General features: G+C 39.6%; 2 protein-coding genes across 7 annotated transcripts in view; both read left to right on the top strand.

Moving 5' to 3' along the window:
- Positions 1 to 35: 35 nt before the first annotated feature.
- Positions 36 to 10,098, top strand: sypl1 (synaptophysin-like 1). 4 transcript variants are annotated; one of them, XM_044185666.1, is made up of 6 exons: positions 36 to 218; positions 789 to 903; positions 6,417 to 6,535; positions 6,656 to 6,860; positions 7,006 to 7,197; positions 7,763 to 10,098. In XM_044185666.1, the coding sequence occupies exons 2-6, from the start codon at positions 832 to 834 to the stop codon at positions 7,892 to 7,894; spliced, it is 720 nt and encodes a 239-aa protein (XP_044041601.1). In that variant the 5' UTR covers positions 36 to 218; positions 789 to 831; the 3' UTR covers positions 7,895 to 10,098. The 4 variants fall into 4 exon arrangements, with proteins under 4 accessions (XP_044041601.1, XP_044041600.1, XP_044041599.1 ...); XM_044185665.1 differs by having other exon boundaries at positions 51 to 607; positions 717 to 903; XM_044185663.1 differs by lacking the exon at positions 36 to 218 and adding an exon at positions 250 to 607.
- A 2,929-nt stretch (positions 10,099 to 13,027) lies between these two features.
- atxn7l1 (ataxin 7-like 1) overlaps positions 13,028 to 24,453 on the top strand; it is a 30,190-nt gene continuing 18,764 nt past the window's right edge. For 2 of the 3 annotated variants that reach the window (XM_044186363.1, XM_044186362.1), the window contains exon 1: positions 18,914 to 19,018. Coding sequence is in view for 1 of the 3 variants with exons in the window: in XM_044186364.1 (XP_044042299.1) it covers positions 13,106 to 13,202; positions 13,644 to 13,718; positions 18,914 to 19,018 (277 nt within the window). In the remaining 2 variants the exon portion in view is untranslated. Of the gene's footprint in view, positions 13,203 to 13,643; positions 13,719 to 18,913; positions 19,019 to 24,453 lie in introns of those variants that run through there. The other variant, XM_044186364.1, reaches the window with a different exon arrangement.

Below are 24,453 nucleotides of genomic sequence, written 5' to 3'. Positions count from 1 at the left end.
GTTTGCTCTGAGAGTCACATGACACCAGTCAGTACCAAAGAGGCGCTTACACACTAACTGCAAACTCAGCAAGGAGGAGGCAGCCTGCGTACTCTAGCGGATGGATTCAATATAGACTCAGCAGGACACTTCTGATGCCCTTTGGTGCTCGGACTGTAACTTTCGTGTGGCAGGAAAGTTACGTGTCTCCTGCTGTCACTGTGCATGGCGTTTCTATGGTAATGCACTGCTATACTGTAGCTACATGTATTTTAAGTTGTTTTTGTGGTATTTGATAGTATGGTCGTTTGGTCGTTAGAGGGTTTTTTTCCAGCCCAGTAGAGGAAAAACAAAACGTTCTTTTTCTTTTCTTTTTTTTTATTTAGCATCCTCTTCCGGTAACGAAATACACACGGCGCTTTCTCACCAAAAGCAAAGCGTAATTTGGCACACTCTTTATCCGCTACATCGCCTGCGTATTTTGCGCATCACCAAGAGGAGCGCTAGGAACTCGTCTTTCAAGCTACACTGCAAAAAATATCCACCGTAACTAACGTTTTTTCCATTGACATTGTTTTTTGTTTTTTTTTTGTTAAAAGTTCCTGAAACGCGTACAACTGTATTTTCAGTAAGTAGAACAATCTCACCTCCGTGGCATAAATTTAAATCAGTTGCTTTGGCGCAAAGTTGGGTTGTAAAACTCACTTTAAATAACTTGGGCTGGTGACTTTTTGCAGCGTTGGCAGTAAAACCACGTCATTCTGTCAAACAACTCCCCTTTTTCCTCCCTGTTGGACCAACATCCACAGTTTAGGAACAACTGGATAAAGATTTTGGATCAGAATCACAATCATGATGACCGGATTTCGACTGAACTTGTCGCCGCTGAAGGAGCCTCTGGGCTTCGTCAAACTGGTGGAGTGGGTAAGTTAGATGCATATACTGCGTGTGTGTGTGTGTGTGTGTGTGTGTGTCATACCCAGAGGACAGGGAGGTTCAGTCATTTTCTTGCTCCTTGGATTTTCCCTTTTCCAGGCGATTTTCACCCTTGAGAAAAAGTGGCATTTGTTAAAAATGCAGATGGCAAAAATATTTCTGAACCACACAAGCATAACCAGGACTTTTTCACACATTCACAGAAAGCATATATCAACTTTCTTCACATCTTTCTTTCATCTGCAGCTTTGAAGTTTTACACTTAAAATGTATGCAGTAAAGTTATTTAGCAAATAACGCTTAAGCTTTAAAAGCAAACTAATACCCAATAATATGCCCATTATGACAATAATGAAGGTTTTCTTGAAAATATTTTTACTTTACTTTATTTTACTATCTTACAGTAAATTCAGATCTTTAAGATTCATAGACTGAAAGTGTGGATAAACTGTTTGACAAAGAAATCTTGGCTAACAGCTGTTTCCTGTGCATTTGGATCATTTTGCTGGTTGTATGGGCCTGCCCTTCAGACTACACAGTTATAGATTAATGCATCTCTCACCAATAATTTACCTCCGAATAACTGTGCAGAGACGGCTGAAACATTTTGGCTACTCATACACTCACACCCTTGAGTACACGGCTTGTGTATCATGAGAGAACGTGTGACAGTTTCTTATGGGAAGTCCAGTAATCGGTTCTGCTCCACTTAACTGGGTCAGATGAATCCAGTGTGGGGTTAATGCAGCTCAGCTGTTCTATTTTCTCATAATACACACACACTAACACACATACAGAGCTATAGAGCAGCAGTAACACCCGGTCATCTGACTCACGAGGCTGTGTGTGTGAGTGTGTGTGTGTGTGTTTCATTGTGTTGGCCTTATGTAACCCTTATTCAACCCGACATATTTTGTTATTCACAGGGGTCTGGATGATAAATTGTTTTCATATTGACTCCTTTAATGCTGGGAATGTCCTATGTGCTAATACAGGGGTCCCAGCCCACCCAATAGTATATAGTAACCACTATATAAAACATCATTAAGCAGGTCCACGAGGAACATCAGCAAAGTTAGGCTGGATACCAAGCAACAGCTGAACAAACACTACTTAACTACTTTAATTATTACAATATATCACTGTTAAAAAAAAATGTAAATGAATTATTTGATACTTGAACACAAGTTTTAATGCACCATCATTTGGTAAATACACTAATATACATAAGAAAAAGTGAAAATATATCATTTTCAGGTTTGCATGGTCACGTTCGTTCATTGCCGCATTTCATACTTTATATTAAAGCTGAAACGATTAGTCAGTTAATCGTTTAGTTGATCAACAAATCGGGAGCTACTTTGATAATCGAATACTCGTCATATGTCAGTTTTCAAACAAAAGTACCAAACATTCCCTTGTTTCCGGTTCTCAGTTGCTGATTTTCTTTGTCTTATGTGATAGTAAATTGAATATCTTTGGGTTTTAGACAGTTGGTCGGACTAAACATGGTATTTGAAGACGTCAGCCTCATCTTTAGGAAATTGTAACAGGCATTTTATTATTATTATGATTCTGATGATTTATAGACCAAACGATAAGTTGAGAAAATAATCGGTAGATTAAACGTGTAACTAATTAATTGTGGTCTCCACATAACCAAATCTCTGTCACTCAGAGACGCTTTTAACACAAAGCTGGTGCATGCATGCTCAGCAAACCTTCCGTTAATAAATAATATAGGTGTTAAAATAATGCATGTAGAATACTGCATATCTTACTCTCAGGCAGTAGCAGCAGCGAACGTGTGTTTGGCCCATGGATTTTGGAGGTAAATGTAACATAGCAGTAGAGTGGAAACAGCAAGTTGATGATATCATTTTTCAGTTCTGACAGATGGTTCATCACTACTGCTGTCCATGAAATTGGAGGGTATCCAGCAGGTTGCTTGCCTAAAATCCAACATTTTTATCCAGCGCCCATTTACCCTGTAAACCTCTGAGTGATCTAAATGAAAAAAGTAGTTTACTTAGCCTAAACACTCATACCTCCCTTGATATTATCTTCCACACAGTAGTAAACAGGAAGGAGGGTTTGGAGTAAAAATTGCTACTCACTCAACATGTTGAATAATGATGATAAAGCTATTTCTCTCTTTTTGGACTTGTGTGGATGCTAGGTCTCCCTGCCAAAAGAGGGAGAGCCAGGTTTCTTGGGCTTCTGAAGGAAACCCAGTGACAAAATGGGCACACGCTCCACTGGCTTTGGGGTTTTTTGGGCAGATTGACCTGGACTCAGTGACCTCTGTGTAAGAACTGAAGGGAACACTGCTGATTATTCTGTTGCTAACAAGATATTTCAGATTGATGAGGATATTCAGCTAAAGTCAGATTACAGGTCATACCCACTAGAAGCAATCTTTCTCTTTCCTATAGGTTCACTTTTCATTGTTTGCATCACATACATGAACCTGAAACTTCTGTCACACGTGAGTGGTTTCTGTGGGCTTATCCTGTCTCACATCTCCGTTGTGAGTGAAGACTGCCTATAATACATTTATTTGAAAGTCTCAGGAATGTCTATAAATTGGTACTGTGTGGTTTGCAGATGTCCACAGTCTTTGGCAGTCACCATGTTTGGAGAAAATGCAACCTGTAGACCTAATTAGGACTAAAGGATGCTATTGGAAACATGACAAAATACCCAACTGTCAGACAGTGTTTGTGCAGTGTAGTATTTATGCCCTGTTTAAAAATGTGAACATAAACAAAAGAATTAAAATGTTGTGTGTGTGTGTTTGATCCACGCTGGCTGTTACAATTGTTCATGCTGAGGCTCCATGACCTCGTAGTGGCACAGTGACAGAGTCAGTGAAACAAGAATGTGCGAGAAGTAGCTTGTGTGTAGCCAGAAAAACAGGAAGTGGCAGCCAGTGACATCTGGAGAAACATCTGGAGAGAGGCCTTGAGGTGTGTGTGTGTGGGTGTGTCTGTAAATGTACTGTATGTGTGTGGGGGTCTTGTGGTGCAAAGCTAAAGGCTAAAAGTTGAGGTGGCCTGTTGTAAGCATTTTTCGAGGGTGGGAGTATGTGTGTTACAGTTGTGCTGATGAAGCAGAAAGTGTTTATTTTTAAATGTTTGGTTTATCTTTGTACACATGATGTAATCTACTTCCTGTCTACTACATGCTAGATGCTGCAACAGAAATGCCTTAAAACATTATCAAGTGTTAATCTACATAATCTACTTTTTATTTATTTCGGCATATTTTTGATAACTTTATGTTGATTAAGGCACTCCTTCTGATGTGTTCTGGGCCACATTTCAGCCTGAAGAGTTGCAGTACAAAGGGGACAAAGATCTTAACCTTAAAGCTGCTGTAATCAATATTTTTATATTAACAGTGGATCAAATGGCTATGTGTAATGTAAAAGGGGCCGCTCGTATTAATGAACCAAGAGAAAATGATCATCCGAATGCAGTTCCTCTCAGCCCTAGAGAGCGTTTTAGAATCCTTCAGCTCATTGTTTTGGTTTTCAAGCCCACAATTTTACTGTTTTGGTCCACTCTCTCCGCTCTCTTTAGTGTTGTCTCAAGCCGAAAAAAGCTCTAAAAACCCGCTGTACACTACCTGCTCAGCACCAAACAGCAGACAGACAAAATTAGCGACTAGCTGATTAACATAGTGTAGCATTTAGTAGCTAAAGATACAGATATGTCTCAAGAGTTGGTGGAGAGCAAAACAGAGCTAAAAGGGGAGTGAATATTAGACTTACATCATCAGGTGGCCAGAAACACTACTCCAAATGAATGATAATGTTGCCCCATGTCTGCCACGTGCAAATAAACCACTGTTTGCTAGTATGTTCACCATATCAACTTTGTAAGGTGATATTAGGCCAGTATTGTGTTTACAGCTTATCGCACTGCCCCCAGGTGGCCAAAAGATCAATTAATGCATGTTTAAAGGAACAGTTCACCCCAAAATCAAAAATACATAGTTTTCCTCTTACCTGTAGTGCTATTTATCCATCTAGATTGATGCTGAGTTTTGGAGATATTGGCCATAGAGATGTCTGCCTTTTTTGAATATAATGGGACTACATGGCACTCGGCTTGTGGTGCTCAAAGCGCCAAAAAATACATCTGGAAAGAAAATAGTTCCTACATGAAACTGCTCACAACAAGGTAATAGCACCACAGGTAAGAGGAAAAATATGTATTTTTGATTTTGGGGTGAACTGTCCCTTTAAGAGGTTTTTGTGAAACAGGGATGTTAAAGCATGATTCTGTAACCTTCTGGATTCTTTAATTTGTTTCCAATATTCCTTTACTGCAAGCCATACAGTAGTTGAGCTAAAGGCCTGTTTGTTTTTTTGTCATCCACATGATTGAAAAGGTTCAAAATGCCTGCTCTGTGAAGCAAGACAGTTGTTTGGCTGTGTGGTTTAGTTCTATGTACTGTAGCACAGCTGTCTGTTGTACTGGAAGGCTCAGTCAGGATGCGTGATGACGGGCAGAGACATGAAGCTATGCATGTGTGAAAACTGTTAACAAAACATTTTGAGAAGAACAAAATCTTCCTCTGCAGTATATTGTGATGTATAGTGCATATCTTCACGCCAGATCATCATTACCCATGAAGTATGAGTAAAGTGATATCAGTGAGAGTCTGAATGAGCTCGGTACCCACGAATTATACGTTTCGCCTGCTGCAGTTTGAGGGTTAAGCTTAATAGCAGCCACCCTGACTGAAAGAATTTAGTATGTGTTGGTTTTAAGGAGAGTATTAGTGTCACATGGCCTACACGCTGAGTCAGATGCTTTCTGCCTCTGCAAGAAAGAACAGAGCTGAATAGCAGCATTAGTGCAGCCATGTTAGCCACATTTTATTGTATTTTATAAGATAGCAGTTTTGTGAGAGGAAGGAAAAAATGGTACAAATAAAGATGCACTTGATTTTTGCTGTCATGGTTCTTTTATGTAAACACAATGAGAAATTTGATTCAAATAGGGTATTTCCATCAGAAGAGCAAAGGACTCGAGAAAACTTGTATAAATTGTTGAGTAGTGAGTTATATTTTCAGCTGTTTGTAAGAGTAAAATGCTGGCCATCTGTTGGTCCCTCTGGCTCTTTACTGCTGACATTATGTTTTAGGCTGCCAGCTTTCTTCTGGGTGTGAGGTTCTGGTGACATTTCACTGCGCTTTCAAACTGTATTGTCCAAGTATGTAGGGAGGATCACAGTAAAACTAAATTATGATTGGGTATGGTTTTCATTTACAAATTGTCATACAATGTCATAAAGTTAAAGTGTTTTTGTACCGTAGGTTTATTAGAAAGAATAAACCAAATATCATCCCCTCCTCTTAAACAAATCTCCAGTATCTTACAGTAAGTTTATTGGTTTTGATATTATATCCCCAAAGCTGAACAGGGTTTTTCTCACATCAGTCTCAACCATGTCCCTAATCTCTCACTCTCTCTTGTCTGTCCAAACAGCTCACGGCCATATTTGCTTTTGGAAGCTGTGGCGGATTCTCGGGGAGCAACATCATATCTCTCTTCTGTGGCGATGGCAGCAATGAAACTCTCAGCGCCAACTTTCACTACCCATTTAGGTGAGGATGTCAACAGAGTTTTGTGTGACTTGAGCCATTTTTAGCAGCAGACAAGTGTCACCTATCATCACTTAACTGGTCAAATTGTGATTTGAACCTTCTGTCTTGTTTTGTGGCCAGGTTAAGCCAGGTCCCACTCGTCGAGGGAAACACCACAATTTGTAACCACTCTGTCACGACGACACACATGGTGGGAGACTCGGCTTCCTCAGCGGAGTTCTTTGTAGGCATCGCCATTATCTGCTTTCTGTACAGCATGGTGGCTCTGTTGGTGTATTTAGGCTACATGCACGTCTACAAGGACTCTGACTTTGGACCCATTTTTGTGAGTATTGATCTTGCTGGTCAATGCACAAACTTAAATCAAGCTGTGAGAATGATGACATTTCACACTAGGATTTGTGTGTCACTGAAAATGAGAGACTTGTAGCTTCTGCCTGTAGAGCTGATGTGTTCCTACTTGTTTCCAGGACTTTGTGGTCACAGCGATCCTGGTCTTCCTGTGGCTGGTGTGTTCGTCCGCCTGGGCGAAGGGCCTGCAGAATGTGAAGGATGCCATAGACACTGATGGCATCGGCGCCACGCTGGCACTCTGCAAGGGGAGCAACGTCACCTGTGAGGTCACAGAGTTCGCCAACATGCGGACCCTCAACATCTCTGTGGTGAGAAGAAATACAGAGCAGCTTTTACAGACAAGGAGATTTTAGTTACACTTGCACCAATCTCAGTCTTTGTTCACTTGACGAAACTGTTAAATGATACATTTAACAATGTGTTTCTAGTGTCAACCCTCCTCAAGCTCTTTGTTTTACTCTGACCCGTAAAATCCAAATCTTTGGCCAGTAGAGAGTCATTGATTCTGGCAGCCCCCCCAGTTTATATAATACTTCGCCAGAAGCATTAAGCATAAACATTAAGCAGCCTGACTCCCAGTCATGAGACTGAGCAATGAGCAACAATTTAATTTTCCTCAGAGACTGTTGCTGTGTTCTGCTTAATATTTTCTGTGTCAGAAGTGCAAAGCTAATTTATTAGGATGAACACAAAAGTGACCACAGTGTAAGTCCTCAAACTGTCCTAGAATGTGTGGGTTTGTGATTGATATAAAACCCAGCAAATATCTTCTATCTATTTCACAGATTTACAGTACATTATAAGAATGTCCTCCTTTATTAGAAGTGATTTCTAGTATTATTAATTTTTTTTTAAACGTCTGCATTCTTCCAGGTGTTTGGCTACCTCAACATGTTTGTGTGGGCGGGCAACGCTTGGTTTGTGTACAAGGAGACCCGTTGGCACTCCCAGAAATTCTCCTCTCAACCCGGACCGGGAAGGCAGCAGGTCCCCGCCCCCATCTAACATTCAGTACAATATAAAGCAACACACAGTCGCATGCAAATACACACAGACACAGAAATCAACATGTACACACACCACACATAGATCAGACTCAAACTGCCACAATTTGAGCACATGTGCATACACTCACATGTGCATGAAGACATTACTACACACAAAAAAAAATGCTGTGTGAAGATGATGAAGACAGACAAAATGAAGGATAAATTGACAGATGGTCAGTTTAAAAACTGATGGATTTGGATATATATTGGATTTTGATCTTATCAATACAGTAGCAGCTGTGTAGGTAGTACACAGAGCGTAATTCCTCGCACATTCATGGCATACTTGAACAGTTCTAAAAGCAACGTGAATTTCCCAAAACGATTTCCTCTGAAGACCTGAGCAACCCTGCAGCAGTAGGAGGCGGGGGGAGGAGAAAGTGCCATAACTAAGGTTTTATGTGTATTTTATCCTTTGTTATTTTTTGTTTTTACCTGTTTTATATACTATAGCAACGCCAATGCAATTAGTATGTGAAATCCTTTTAAACGTGCCTTATTACAACACTTCCTAGATGGTTTCTTATGCTTTAGTAAGCACATACATGCAAAGACAATGACCAAATGTGTTTGTATTTTTTAAACTTGAGCTTTATAGCAGCATTATGGCTTGTGAGGTTTTCCTTAATTCTCTGGTCCAATTTTAGGATACTGGCTGAATTTATTATGTTTAATTATATACTGATGAGTGTAAGGTACTTTAAACTCATCTGTTTGTCTATGACATAAAAGCAACCGCAATTTTAACGTCTGCAGCAATAAGGATAATGTGATGAGGGTTGTCAGGGTAACAGAGAGGGTAAGACGGTTGTCTGTAGGGCACCATGAAGCATACTACTCTAGAAATTACATTCATTGTAATTTATTGACACACAGTTTATTGCATACATTTGATATTGGCCTTGACATTGAGCCATGCATATTTTGTATGTTTACACCTTGTGTATCTAAAAAAGTGACTCACTCAAGTATTCATTCATTCTTTCATTCATTGGCTCTCCCACCATTAGCTCATTTGCTCTCTAGTGGTGGCTAGCAGGTGTTGCAATGTCTAGATAAAACTAAACTAGGATTATTCATTTACAAAACTAGCGTAGAGATGTCCTCTTTTCATGACGTACACTAATGAGGCGAATCCATATAATAGTCTTTATCCTGCACTGATTTTCCTCAGTAAGGTAAATCTATGCAGACAAGGAGACATGTTAGATAAACCTTGAGACACTTTCTGACATGGACTGTGGAAAATGGCTTCCAACCCAGATATCAGGAAGAAGGTTTGTATATTCATTGTATGATGTTCTTATCACATCCTTCACGGTGCACTCATATGGTGCTTAATATGCTTTCACGATGTCCTTTAAAGCACTGTGAGAGTGTAACTCCATAAAAATAATGCTTGATTGAGAGTTGGCTACTTAATTAGTTCAGGAAAATCTTGCTGTGTGATTTTGATTTATTTAATCTCTCCTAAGGTACCAGCTGAAGGTTAAATCCTTCCTTGATTGTGTCATTTAAAAAAAAAAAAAAGAATTTGTTATTATCATTTTGAATGTAGTAGTGACTTCTGCTTAACTCCTTCATTCATCACTTTTTTTGCATCACTGTTAAACAGAAACAACTCTACCAAAGCTCTATTGTTTTCTTCCCTGTTTAAGCTTACATATCTCCATGTCATGTTAAATCTGTTATTTTGCTGTTGTTCAAAACAGTCCATCTTGTTTTTTGATTGTCTATTTTTTTTAAATCCTCCACGAGACACCAAACAGTGAGCTGGTGTTGTGTTTTATAAACTGTGTCCCCTTTTTTGCCTTATTTTTCATTCTCAGAATATGTTAATGATTATTATTGATCATTTTCTTTTTCTTTTTTGTCTGTTGCCTTTTGATATAGTAAAAATGTAAGTGGGATGATGCAAATTAATTTAACTTTGCCAAAGCACAAAGTTAAATGACACAACAAATGTGTGGGGTATACTGGTTATGCCGCTGCATTCTTGTAATCATCACCCAACTAGCTATAGCTTTGTCAGTGATTCCTATGCATTTAACCTGCCAAATTGTCTTATTCTAGAGAGACATACATTCACTCTGTGACATGCACAATTTCAATATATCTTTGTTTTTGTTTTTCAATAAAAATGAATGATATTTTCATTAATCTCTTTAGTGAACGTCCTGTCTATCTGCAAATGTGTGTGTGGTTGTATGTGTGCAGTGCAGATACATGCACTTGGCTGTGTCACTTTTCTGTCATGCCCCCACATGGAAGCCAAACTATTTTACAAAACGTCTATTGAACTTTCACTCAGCATTGTCCCCCTAGTCATGTGTGAAATAGAAGATTTTGTGGTGCAGTACAGGTGGTGCAGGTTTAAACATTGTGAAATTGAAATATACAGAATCATAACTTTGCTTGGATTCAACTGCTCAGGTGAGACCAAAATGGATCTCGAAGTAAAATAAAACAGTGAAAGCATTCGAAGACGTTGAAACCACTATTATGATAGTGATGATGAAAAGTAGTACATTTGTGTTTCTACGTTTGTCCTGTGACCTCAGTGACCACTGTGTTGGGAAACAAACACAACATTGTGCTTGAGTCATCCTTTGTGTGTGTGTGAGTGTGAGTGAGAGCGAAACAGAGAGAGGAGGGAGAACAGAAAAAGGACAGAGAAGTGCGCTGGTGTGTGTGAGAGAAAGACAGGAAGGATCGCAACCACAGATTATCATATGAAGTGTGTATGGGCTCTGTGTGTGTGTGGAGTTGACCTGATTTGACACATCATTATAAACTACTCAAAGTCATTTCCTTGCCCTCATTTAAGGCTGTCATTTCCTCTGTATCTCCACCCTTCTCTGTCTTTCTCACTCTCCCTCTGATTCAGCTAAAAAAGACCACTTCATGACGCGTCACGCGATCACAGGCATGTAGCCAAGATCTGATCAGACAGTAATGGATTTGCCACAAAGTGGTGATACTTGTTTGTGTATGTGTTGTGTGGAGTACTTAATCCAACTGTACCCCTCATCAGAGACCCCCTCATTGAGAGAGAGAGAGATTTTTCGGGGCGTTTTCTTTGACCACAACATGTTGTGACTTGACTTGTGGTCATGATCTGCATCCAGGAACATCTATGTGAACATTTCCAAAATAAATCTTAAGACATAACTTTTCAGCATTGCTTTGAGCTAAAGTTTCTTTGTGGTACAATATTTTAGAAGCTCAGAGATTAAGGTGCAAGCATCATGCAGCTGAACCATAGAACCGATGTGTTAAATCTGTTGCATGAAAGTTGGGTTTAAGTGAGTTTGTTCAGTATTATCATAATGGGAGAAATACTGTGATCTACTTGACATTACGTTTCTGGACCATCCATGCATCACCTCCATCTAGCCTGACTTTGCACTTGAAGTGCAGGTTCTGTTTTCAGCCACAAGAGGTCCATGTAGTGCCATGAGCTGGACCTACTGGGACACTTTGGGAAGCTAATCATCCTGAAGTAATTTGTTTCAATGACCAGATAATTCAGACATTTAATCAATTATATCTTCTATTAAATTCTTATAAATCAATAATGTAGATGAAACTTCCTCTGGACATTAAGTTTGAAAAATCCCTGCTTTTCACCAGTCTCTTCCTTACCCAATTTAAAGAGAAATTATATAATTGATTGCAATATAGGCTACAGTTAAAATCAAAGTATAGATTTTTCTGGGGAATCCTTGTACCTCTCTGAAAGACCCTTGATGGTCCCCGGTCCTCACTTTGGGAACTACTGGTCATGTTATGTAAGTGTTTTGTTTGCAGTGGTGTCTAACGTCTGACCTAACCTGCACATGGCTGTTAAAACATTCAGACAATTTTTGGCCATCAGTGAAACCGAATAATCAAAATAAACATTTTTGCTGCGCACAAAATTTTAAAAAGCCATAATAATGCTGCAGCTGTAACCGTACAATATAATCTGAGCTACTAACACCATAATGTTAGAAAGTAAAGAGGTTTTAGTGTTATTCATAGTTCTGACCTCCTCTTTCCAAAATCCATTAAACCCACTATTTTGCAACTTCCTGGCAAGCCCTCATAGTACTCTGATTTCTTTTAATGAAGCAAGAGAAGATTTAAATCTAGCATTGGTACATTTTTAGGTTCAAACAAGGGCCTAACATTTCCAGCCTCAACTTAGAGCATTAAGGAGAACAGCAGAGTTCATCCACATGTTAAATCCTGCCAGGTCTCATATTATACACTTATTTTGATATTTACAAAATGCCCAATTGCCACAATTTTTCAGTATAGTGTAGATGGCATAGATCGCTTGTACATTGAGTAGGTTTGCTTGGAATACTGTGTCATTAGTGCTAAGTACAGTACAGATATTGTTACCTTCAGTAGATAATGAAGGTAAGGTCTCAACATTTACTTTACAAATGTATCTAAAACTGTTCACATTAAGCAATACTGACTGGACAGGTTAAGATTGGCATTACTTTATTTTAAACGTCTGGCAAATAATTGTTGAATGAAAAATCTGCATTGAAATCCCCATAAACATACGTTGTGTTATCGTAGAAAAGGTTTCAGTCGTAGTCATCTGGACACTGTTTTCAGAATCAAGACGTATCAGTTGTGGCGTTTCGGCTCCCGGATGGGAGCCAAACGCCACAACTGATACGTTGTGTTATTATCCTCAATATGTTCCCTTATTTTTGATAGAATTTAAATGGCAGATATTAATAGCCTACTAATACATTTCCTGTCTTTGTAGTTGATAGGCCTACCAATGCCAAGTGATAACTGATACTGTTATATGACACAACTTGGACTGTTTTTCTTTCTTCCTTAAGGTTAGCCAATGCTAGTGAAATAAAAAAAGTTTTTAATGTTTTCTAATGCAACATAATGTAACCGCCCCACAGTGAGAAACCTGTATAATGTCAATAGGCTTTGGGTTGTAGGCTTACATACATACTGAACTTTTGAACTCGAGAATAGCTCTGTCTGTCGATCAACCTCTCAAACCTCCGACAGATGCCGAACCCAGTCGAAGCTTGCCGACAACGACGTCAGCAGTATATCTCGTTCTTTCGTTTTTCGCCTGCTGCGTGCGAAGGAGAGAGAGAGGAAAAAACGGCTCTCAGCAAAGAAACAAGAAGGAAGAGCAATGGCGACACTGGATCGTCAAATACCAAGTGTGGATACCTTCCTTTGCGAGCCTTGGTCTTCCTTCGTCAGTGCGGCTAAATTACGTTTTGTTGACAGTAAGTTCGCATGTCGGTAGCGCTGTTGTTTTTTCGGACAAAGTGTCGGGAAGTGCGTGGTCCAACTGTCTGTGATTGAGTTGAGTAAGCTCCTCCACCATGCAGGGTCTGTCAAAGCGCAGCAAAGTAACTGTCAAAAATATTACTACGAAATGCAATATTAATAGGTTGCTTTAACAGCAGTGCACAGGCGAGTGAGCAAAGCTAGCCATTACATTTCAGAGTTTGTACCATTGGCGCGTGCAGTAATGATATCCTCAACTGTCCAGCTGTAAGTTTGTTAGCTTTGACAGCTTCACTTGCTTTAGGAAGCCAGCTCAGGAGCTAGCAAGCTAATGCTAACCCGATAGCCAGCCTCGGACCAGCATGGCTCCACGCATGGCCCCAAAGTTTGTTGTGAATGCTCCTGCATGTTTGTAAGTGGCTCTTGTGTTTATTCAGACGCAGACTCGTCCTTGGATAACAGCGACAAGGAGCTTTACTGCCTCGGTGAAGTGCTGAAGCTCAACAAAGAAGGTAAAGTTACACTAATGGATACTTAACGCTGTCACGCACACGATGATGGTTTGTTATGGTTTTGTTTTACATGCTCTGAAGCATTAAGGATGTCGTGATATTTCTATTTTTAACGTCTTCTCACAGAAATCACTTTTACTGGGCGTCATTGATGCTAAGTACATACTTTTGAAATACATACTTTAGTTGCGAAATGTGCTTTTGAAGGCGAAAAACATTACTTGCTACGTGTCTGTATTACAAATCTGTATTACATTAAGTGTCCTGTATCTAGGGCTGTAACTAATGATTTATTTTCTCCAGTAATCGATTCATCTTTTGCCAATTAAATGTCAGAAAACTTTGATAAATGCCACATAATTCATTAAGATTGCTTGTTTAGCCGACCAACTGTCCCAAAGCAACATATATTCAGTTTACTATGATATATGACAAAGTAAAGCATCAGACCCTCACATCCGAGAAGCTGGAACCAGTGAATATTTGGCGTTTCTTCTTGAAGAATAATAAACTGATTATCAAAGTAGTTGCCAATACATTTTCAGGCGATTGACTAATCAATTAAGCAACTAGTAGTTTCAGCTTTACCTGTATCATTAGAAAGACAAAACAGAACAAAAATGACAGTTAATGAGGACAGCATCAAATATTAACCAGTAGCTGTTAACATACATCTTGTGATGCACCGGGACACATCATTAGTGATGTAATCTGAGGTCACTGGATGTTTTGGGTGTTTCAACATCAGGCCAGGTGAAGGTGTCACCAGTGGGGGAATCAGAAGTGTCTTAATCATTATTTCAGTTAAGTGGAATACATATTAAACTGCATTTGTGTATGGCTGAAAGTCTGTCTTGTTTATTGTCTTACATGTGTTGCATTTGGGATTTTGTGCAAGAATATAGTTTTATCATGTGGATGTGGAGGGGGTTGTGGGGTGCCCCTTTGCAGTGAGTGGATACCCCCCCCCCCCAGGGACAGAGCCAGAGGAGTTCCTCGCCACATATAAATACCCACGGGAGCACGCGTTCCACGCTAACACACTTGAGTCATCCCTGAAAGGTGGAGCGTGCTGCAGGCCTCGAACGACCACAGTGACGCACGCGCACAGCCGGGGAAACTCTCTTCTCACTCTCACTGGTCAAATACCAAACCCCCTCCCACCCACACACACACACACACGCGCACACGCCTCATCTTCCTCTCTCAGAGCCAAACTGGAGCGGTGTTTCCAGAATTGCTGCTCTATTGGCAATGTGACACTAAGGCCTGCTGAGGGTGACATGCACACACAGACACCCAGCCTCACAAACACACAGACAGACACGTCTTAAATGCTTTATTTGTAAATTTGTCTCCAGCAGAAAATTGTGTGATTTATATATTTCATGTTTACTCACTTGACACTTCAGTGCGCATACATATTTGTAGATGGCGAGGCCAGGTTGGCAGTAATTGGTGTGTGGTGCAGGACATGATTGGTATCTATGTCTCTTTCTCACTCTTAACTCTCACACATGCACACATACACACAGTGGAGATGATGACAACCAACAGCAACTTAGTCATGGCTAGACTGGCAGCCACTGTCATCATCTCACTTGAAATAGGCAGTGCTGTAATGCTGCTATTTGTAAGTTTACCACTGTCTTTAATAGGGATGGGAATCATCAGGAACATCGTGTTATTATAGCAATGCTTTAGGTTATAATTTAGTATATGTTGTGGTATTCAGTATTATGAAAAAGTGATAATATGACTTTAACAGTGAGGTACGGTATGTTGCCTAAGACACTAGTATGATGAAGACATCTCTGCTTTGAGTGTTGTCCTATACCAAATGTTATTGGAGTATAAACGCACTGAACTGCAGTATGCATCGAACACAAGGGAACATACCACATTGTGCAGGCTGTGGCACAATACTGTTTGCAGTACATGAGCTGTTTCCTCTGGTGTAAAAAAAAAAAAAGTCTGTTATCTAGGGGCCTACTCAAAATTAGTCATTTAGTAAATGGGGAACTATTGTCTGCATTTAAACAAAAAAAAAAATAGTCATATTACCCTGTCAACTCTTCAATACAGTCAAAAGAAAGGATGCATACATTTCTTGTACTTCTTGGAAATGCCGTTAAGTGAGGTAGATTCAAGATGCATGACACATTGCTTTATGAAAGCTTGCCTGAGTGAAAAATGCATAAAAACAAAACTGTGTGAAGTCTACATCAAAAACCTTAAAAGCTGAAATGATTAGCCAAAAATAAATCTGCAACTATTTTCATAAATAGTACTTTTTCAAGCAAAAATACCAAACATTCACTTGATAAAGCTTCTAAACTGTGAGGAGTTCATATTTCAGCTCGGCTTTTATACCTGATGACCAGATGATTCTGAGCTTGAAAACAGAAAAAAGTTTAACTCTCTCATTAAGAAAAAAAAAATAACCCAGATTATCAGAGAAATTTTTGTAAACATGGAGAAAATAGTTGAGTTTGTAGCCTAGGATCTGCAACATTAGCTGCCAGCCAACCGCTGGTAAGCTTGTTTACTCTATCAGATATTTTGGTGCAGTAACAATAATTATCTGGTGTGCCTGTTCAGAAACTTAAGTTGAAGCTGTTGCTGTGGCCTATGGCCTCAACTGGAACTGTTGTAGCACAGCGATTACTCAAAAGTGGCTCCTATCCCCAAGAATTCCCCTAAGTTGGTTTATCGTACATCATTTACTCAGTGAAACATGTTGCTGTTTCTTTGTTACAGTTGCATTGTGACTTTGGTATTAGTCAGCCAAACCTCAGTTTTTTAGACTATGGCTGAGTAACCTGCTGTTCTCCTTTTCTTCTCATGTTGGTAATCACTGCTTTCCAAACCCTAACTCACCAATGGGAAGTTGATTTACTCACTCTAAATGTAATCAGTGTCCATTGATACATTGTTTTAGTAGAGCTCCAAACATGCCTATTCACCAGTGGCCGATGGTTTTGTAGTTCATTTTCTGGCCTGTCAGTAATTTGGCAGCCTGTGGCGGTTGGCTTGAGAGACGCACACAATTCAGGCTACAGAAATAGGCTACGCACTTAGTTTGCATTTGACTTGGCAGATGCAGAGGAAATTGCATTCTTGCTTCTTCTTTTTTTTCAGTACTCCAACTAAAGTCCTTTTTCTGTTAGCATAGACCTTGGAATTTGCCATTTGCCAGAAAACATTTCCCTATCATTTTTTTGTTTGTTTGTTTGTTTTGCTTGGCTTCGCTGATAGGTTAGTTTATTACCAAGAAAACATGCTAATTTCCCCAGAAAACGATCACAGGAAAGACACAAACTGGTGATCAATTTGAACAGGTAGAGCTGACATGCAGCAGTGTTTCCAGTATCTGTTTAAGTGCTCACATTACAAAGTTATTATCAATCCTTGCCACTTTAAAAACCTGTTGGCTACAATGACAATTTAGTTGTTTTCAACAAAGTTGTTTTCCACACGCAGCCACACCTTTCCATTTGTTTGTATTGTAGCTCGGTTCCTGCCACTTTCAGTTAGATCAAAAACAAATACTACAGTTTATTTGCTAGTAAGGGAAAGCAGTTGTTGGTCAGCAAACACGGGAGTTAGAGAGTTTTGAATTGTGGCCTAAATCCAAGAGCATACTTAGAAATTATGGCTATAGAAAATGAGTGACAAATAATCTCCTCTTCTGTATTGACAAGGTGAACCGCTAACTGCGTCAGTGCAGCTGTTCAGCATCCAACTGTAGGTCTGAAATGATAGCCTCTTCCTCAGCCCTGTCCTCCCCTTAATTTGATTTAGTCTCATTACTCTGCTGTTAAATAAATACTGAAATCTTCAATCAATATTAACATAACTCAGAAGTAATGAGATATTCATACCCGTGATCATGACAACCTCAGTGTGTGTGTGTGTGTCCTTGAACACTTCATGAGTAATGAAGCCAACTCTGACCTTTTTAACAGTATATACACAAGCACACGTTGTATACATGTGTGTATAATATGCCTTTGATCTTTAGTGACCCTGCAGATCTTTTTTTTCCCCCACACACACACACACACACTGATGGGCACAAAGCATGACTGCCAGTCTCGCGAACTCGCCAGCAATGCAAGGTCATGACGACATGTACCCATACACTGTCAGACACCCACACATCCTCCAATTTTTCCCTTGCTAGCTTTCACACCCCACCTCCCCTCAGCGAGTCTGGCTTAAGCCCCATGCTAATAAGTACTGTGATTTCTGTCAGCAGAGCTCGTTTGGGTACAGGAAGATTAAGTTCTCAAAGCTTAACCAGAAGAGATAATAGCTATTTTCCATTGGACATATTTGTTTTCCTCACTATTTCTATTAATCTTCAGTTTTTGTTGAGTGGGTGGGGTTTCTCCACAATGCACAAGGCACAATGTTGTTGTATGCTAGCTAGAACACAGTATGCTAGTTTGTGTGTGTTTGAAAGGAGAGGCTGTTAGTCTGTCTTTATGCCTGTCTGTTTTAGTGATGAGAAGACACAATATCATCCAAACAATCTGTCGATTAATCGATTAGTTGATCGAATGAGAATTAAATTGATTTGTTGATTTTTCTGTTTTATATAATTGTAATGTAAATTGGATCTCTTTGGTCATGTTTTAAAATAAGCAATTTGAAAACATGACCTTGGAAATTATAATGGGTACATTTTCACTAGTTTCTTACAACATTTTATAGACAAAATGATCAATCAGTTAATCCAAAAAATAACCGACAGATCAGTAATGACAACAATTGTTAGTTGGCGCCAAAAAAAACTTTATAAATGAACTTGAACCACCAGGCACTACTTTAACTGTTTTCATAGGAAGTGAATGTTCTTAAAATGAGTAAACAGTGGTTGATACATGGTTGAAAACTTGAATTAGTTCAAAAATGTGCTCAGATGCTAACAAAAGTTGTACTGATGGATCATTATTTTTTTCAGTGTTTATAATGTAACTATGTATTGCTGAAGAGAGAGTAATTTGACTTAAAATGATGAAACTGCTAATTGTGTAATAAAGTGGTAGCATGGAGCACATGAACAAATGAGCCAATTGGAACTCAGCTGTTAACAGCTAAATTGACAGTTTAGCAAAAACATGATGTATTCCTTTAACTCTCATTGTTCTTTTTCTAAAATGTGGTCTCTACTCTTCATGTAATTTCAGAGATGCTTGTCTACAGCCACTTTCCAGCACTGGAGGATTTTTGTCTAGTTGTCTGCCATGTCTGCAATCAGGTGGTCACTCCTCAGGGCATCCTCACACATTATGGTAAGACACACACACACACACACACACACACACACACACACACACACACACACACACACACCACACAGACCCCTCAGGGCATAGTCCCACACAAAACCCTCTGGGCATAACCATACACTTCACACTGGTACGCACACACACACACACATACACATACCTCCAGTTGTCACACAGGAGGATCAGAACAAACATGCTTATGCACACACACAGCCATTCAGATCAATACAATAATTTCTGTTTATCCCTGCAGGGCACTTTGAAACATATTCTCTCTGCAACTTATCCTCCACACAAACAAACATCACTTGGTCTTGCCTTCTAATACTTACCAGGCTGATAATAACTGAAAAACACTGAATAATTTACAGAATAATGGACCAGATGTAGCATTGTGCATAAGCTTTTGTTATCCAAGAATAAGTATATGGACAAAGCCAATTCTGCTCTTAAGATAATGCTTTTAAAATAGGCTGATCATTTTGATATTCCTTTGCTTCTAAACTAAAAAATGTACAAGCATAAGGAAGATTTCACAGGCTGATGGGTTGATTCATATGTTAAATCTCTGATTGCAAAGATACCGCTTTCCTTATTTTAATCCTACAGAGTTTTTATGCTGGGTTGGAAAATGTTTTATTTGAAAAAGGAAACACTGCTTTTAGGGGCCAATACATGTACGATACACACATACAGCTGCTTTTGCTTTATACGCCTGTAGGCTTACCATTATTTCATAAAATGCAGTATTTGTTGCTATGGAGACTAATGTTCAGCAACAAACCCTACTGACTAGTTGAGATGTTGCTCTGCCACTATCAGTTGTCATTCTTACATTAAACATCAAAAAAAGTATGAAAATCTATATTCAAATTAGCAAAAGTGTGGATTTTTGAAAAGGGAAATGTGTAGAAAGTCTGCAGTATGCATTCACCTTTTAAGAGTGTTTGTTGTTTAAGTGGCAGCACTGTTGATCCCAGCTCTCATTGGCCCTCCATCCTGTCCGTCTACCTTTTTGTTTGTTTTTGATTGTGGTTGCACTGAGCGCGCTCGCATCTGCCTGCGAGCTGCTGCTTCCTTCTGTTGGCAGCACGTGCATTGGGGTGGGGGGGGACATGGTCACACAAAATGAGCACACTTCTTCCTGAGAGGAGAGAGGCCAGTGAAGTTGCATGGGCACACACATTCTCACTTTCTGTTTCTCAGCAGAAAGAGGTCAGTGGTATTGTGAGAAACACACACTCATAGACTCCTGGCAGGCTCTGTTGTTTTGTCCCCGCTTCTGCAAACCCCCCCCCCTCTGTTGGCAACGTTTCTGCTTGCTGACACGCACACAGAGTTGGGTAACAACAGGTCTAAAACACACTCATGCACACACACACACACACACACACACACACACACACACACACACACACACACACACACACACAGTCAAGAGTGGGAATCTCCTGAGAGCTCCCCATAAAACAACACGATCCTCGGGCCACAATACCATAACAACTAGGCGTTGTAGTATAGAGGCCAAGACACATGCTGACTAGTAGAAAAGTTGTGTGCTTGAATCATTTTCATCTTGTTACATCATATACTTTTATGTTTCTAATCATTTTAACTGTAGTGCAGTGACCTAGAAGTCAAACTGTCCAGCCACTATAGCTGATTCATTGACTTCATTCTTAAATTTGAAGCATTATTCTGTCATGACATGAAAAACGCTCCTCTTGACCTCTGCTGAGTGGATTGCCTCTAGGAACTGGCGAGCTCAAGATTTTCTTATGATGTTTTATGCATTTCCTCCCATTGTTGCTCATTCCCATCATGTCACTGTAATATCCTCACAAGTATAGCACCGTTATTCCCTGCTGGGGATTCTACTTTTAAATGTTGTGACCCCTGAGAAGCATTTCTATTCATTGCAGTGGCCTATGTGTGTGTATCCATCATGGGATCTGCTTTCATGCTTGACCTGTGCGCTGAATCAGCACTGAGGCCTATACAGAAATGCATGCATGCACAGACACACACACAGAGAAGGTGTGGGGGGGGTTGGCTGCCTCAGGGATCAGTGGCTCTGAGTTATACACGCCCAGTTTGCTGCTCAAGCTTTGCTGTGTGTGAAGAGGAGAGTGGCCACAACTTAAGCAAGGACCTCTGCTGGATAGATGTTTAATATATGCCACGTCTTGTGTTCAAAAAGGTTAACCTATACTGTGTTTTATACATCAGATACTTCCTCCATTTAGTGAACTTGTTTATTTAAAGTAAGGCAAGCAATGTATATTCTCGGCAAAAGTGGCCCCAGCGGGATATCAAATAAATCCCTCACACTGGCAGTGTTCGTAGCATGCTCTCTCCAATGGGTTTAAGAGAAAAAGTGCAAAGAAGTTGTTTTTACTGCTTGTGAGTGAACCTCAAAGCTTATTATTGACAGACCACGATGTTGTAAAGATATTTTCCCAATGAAGATATATGATTTCACCACTCTTTTAAGCAAAATGAAAATTATTGAAATTTTCATATTTAAGTGTTTTATCAGGGCTAGTATAATTAGGAGTTTATTTCAAAGAGCATTTCATATGTTGGTACATTTGGGCCCTGAACACCATGACAAACTAGACAGTTCGAGTGATTTGATTTTTATGTGTGTGTCTCATGCTTTTGAAGCTGTGTTTATGGCCATGTCGTGTTCAGATATTTCCATGTATTCTTTCTAATTCTCTCATCTACGATTTCTTCTCTCCACTCTTTCAGTTTGTCACCCCTGCTGGTGGCCTACTGCGTGTAAGTTAATTTGAGTGCACGATGAAAGGATTGTGTTGTTGCCGTTGGTGGGAGTGTCTCTCTTAACTCGCCTTCCAACTTTTCTCTGTAGTGGTGGAGTAATTGAGCTCTGAGGCAGGTCAAAAATAAATCCTCTGTTTCCTTTCGGTTTCATTTCACTCCTAACTTAACAAGTGTTTGGGCTCCTCTGTGTTTCTGTTTCTGAGTTTATTGTTGTGTAAAAATGTGTGCCTGAGCTGTGGCGTAGTTGTTAATTTCACATGTTTGTCTGTAGTTGGAAAGTTTTGCCCTTAACCACAGAAGCTCTTCTTAGTTTCGTTTACTGGTGATGTTGCTCCTTCCACTGTTGTGTTATTGTTATTGCGGCTTGGCTGTGTGTGAACCATTAGCTGAGTCTTGGGCCAATTAAAATGCCAGCTGCTACTGTACATCAGAGGTGGTCCCTTTGCTTTTTTTCTTTGCACTTAAGTGTACAGTGTTTAGAAAAGCAAGTATCAAAATTGTTTTTACCTCATCTCAGGACCAAAAGGAGAGACATTGCTCAGAAGACATGGCCTTTTACATACATACAGAGGAAGATACACAGGTAACAGTTGAAGGCCTGGTTACTGATTGTTCATATGGCTCCACAAAAGATCTCGTTCAGACACGATAAAATAATTGAGGAGGCTGTACTTATGTCCGCAATAATAACTGAAAATGCACTTTTTGACACAAAATGACCAAAGTACACTCCCATATGCAAGAAAGTTCTGTTTGATACATCTAAGATAATTTATCATTTATCAGTTTCTTTTCTAGACTCTTTATGCATCATAGTATCTATGCAAGAGAGCAATGCTTTTTTTAAAAAAAAAACTCAGCTCCCCTTCATAGTGATTTTTCTTTTTATTGCACCCCTCCATGCTTACTGTCTGATCTGATCCAGCTAATGTTCGGTCATTTTAGATTGTACTGAAGGTTAAAATATTCAGTGTCAAATATTCTTTCAACTCTATTCACAGCAACAAATCTTTCTGTTGTTTGCTCTCACAGTTGCTATTTCTGACTGCTGTTCACCTGGAAGACTTGCTTGCCAGAAAGCGTGTTGCATTACTATGACAACTGTAAGCAGTCTTTGCTTATAGTACCAGAATGCCAGTGCAATATACTGTATTTTAAATATAACTTGCTGTTTTTAAAAACAGCAAGCCTACTTGCCTTTGACTCAGTATTTCTAGATAACCTGAATGACTGAGAATCTTCATAGATGCTTTTCTCAATTTTCCCACATCTATTTCTCTCTCTCTCTCTCTCTCTCACTCTCTCCCCTGCTCCTTTCTCAATGTAAACAAGCCCAGCTGAGCTCCGAGAGCCTCTGCTTCCTCATCATGCAATGGCTCCACCCACAGGATGAGTTAGCAGCCAATCGGCAACCAGCTGGGCTCTCAGCATTGCCATAACGACAGGCAGGCAGGAGAGCGTAGTAGTGAGGGTGCCCTTGTGGTCGAGTGGCTTAGTGACCTTGGCTGGGCAGCCGTCCATGCATTGTAAATCAGTACGTTTAGCTCCCAACCGGCTCTTTACTCACAAGGCGAGTTCTGTTTCAAAACACAGTAAATCTGAGTCTGTTTTGGGGGAGGGGATAAGTTGTTCATTCATTATGTCTTTCAGCACATACTGGTATACTAGCTGTAAATAGTTTAATAGTTTTTTATTAGCAAACAATTTAAGCTGCCTGTAAATATGTTTTAATTTTACTGTCATAAATTTATAGTTACACAATCAATATCTTAACTTTTATTCTGTCATTTTGCAGAATGACTTTTTGTATTTTTTTCATCTTGGAACATACAGCATTTAAATTAAAAAAAATAGTTCTTGTATTAAATAGAAAAATGAACAGGAATCCAAATAAAAACAAAGCATGCAACAGTGCTTAAATAGTGGGTCGAGTTGGACCCACAAAGTCACAAGTACGGGGTGTATTTGGCTTGGCCAAATAACCACAAGGGCACATCTGACATCATATTTCTTCATATTTATTATTTACCTTAATTTAAAAAAACACAGAAAAAGTACATACATGCCCATTACTACAGTACAGCTTCATTGAATTGCAGTTGAGTTGACTAAAATGGTGTGTGTTTAATGTGTGAAACTATGAGTGATTTAATGTGTGAAATTGTTACTGTTGTAGCAGCATACCTGCGAATGTGGCTCTGGACTTTGAACCTGCTACTCTGAATACAGCTGCCTCTGCTTCCACTGGCCTATTTACACACCTGCACGCATGCACACACACACGCTCATTCTTACTTACGAAAATTATGCTCTTACAAAGTATCTCATATACATACTGCACACACAGACTTACACACTCTACAATGCATACAAACTACTTATAGTTCTTGGACAAAAAACACACATACACTTGCAGTATAAGTTCTCAACTAGTATCATACCCACACATACACACCTGTTAAACTTAGCCTGCTGTGGTTAATCTCTTCAATACACACAGACACACTTTGCATATTCATTGTACACACACTCTCCCTCAGTCACCTGCAGAACACTTTGATGTGTACTCATGCACTCTGAGTAAACACACAGGGTCAGTCAGTCTGTCTGCTTTGCCCTTTTGTTTCAGCGTGTTGCTGTTAGTAGACTAC

This window comes from Siniperca chuatsi, linkage group LG23 (genome assembly GCF_020085105.1).
Source record: "Siniperca chuatsi isolate FFG_IHB_CAS linkage group LG23, ASM2008510v1, whole genome shotgun sequence".
In the NCBI taxonomy this organism is placed as follows: domain Eukaryota; kingdom Metazoa; phylum Chordata; class Actinopteri; order Centrarchiformes; family Sinipercidae; genus Siniperca; species Siniperca chuatsi.
This window is presented reverse-complemented; position numbering and strand designations above follow the sequence as displayed.

Excerpts from the sequence above, each read along its gene's own strand:
- sypl1 (XM_044185666.1), top strand. The coding sequence starts at position 832 with ATGATGACCGGATTTCGACTGAACTTGTCGCCGCTGAAGGAGCCTCTG. Across the intron at positions 904-6,416 it reads TCGTCAAACTGGTGGAGTGG|CTCACGGCCATATTTGCTTT; the intron begins GTAAGTTAGATG and ends CTGTCCAAACAG. Across the intron at positions 7,198-7,762 it reads GGACCCTCAACATCTCTGTG|GTGTTTGGCTACCTCAACAT; the intron begins GTGAGAAGAAAT and ends GCATTCTTCCAG.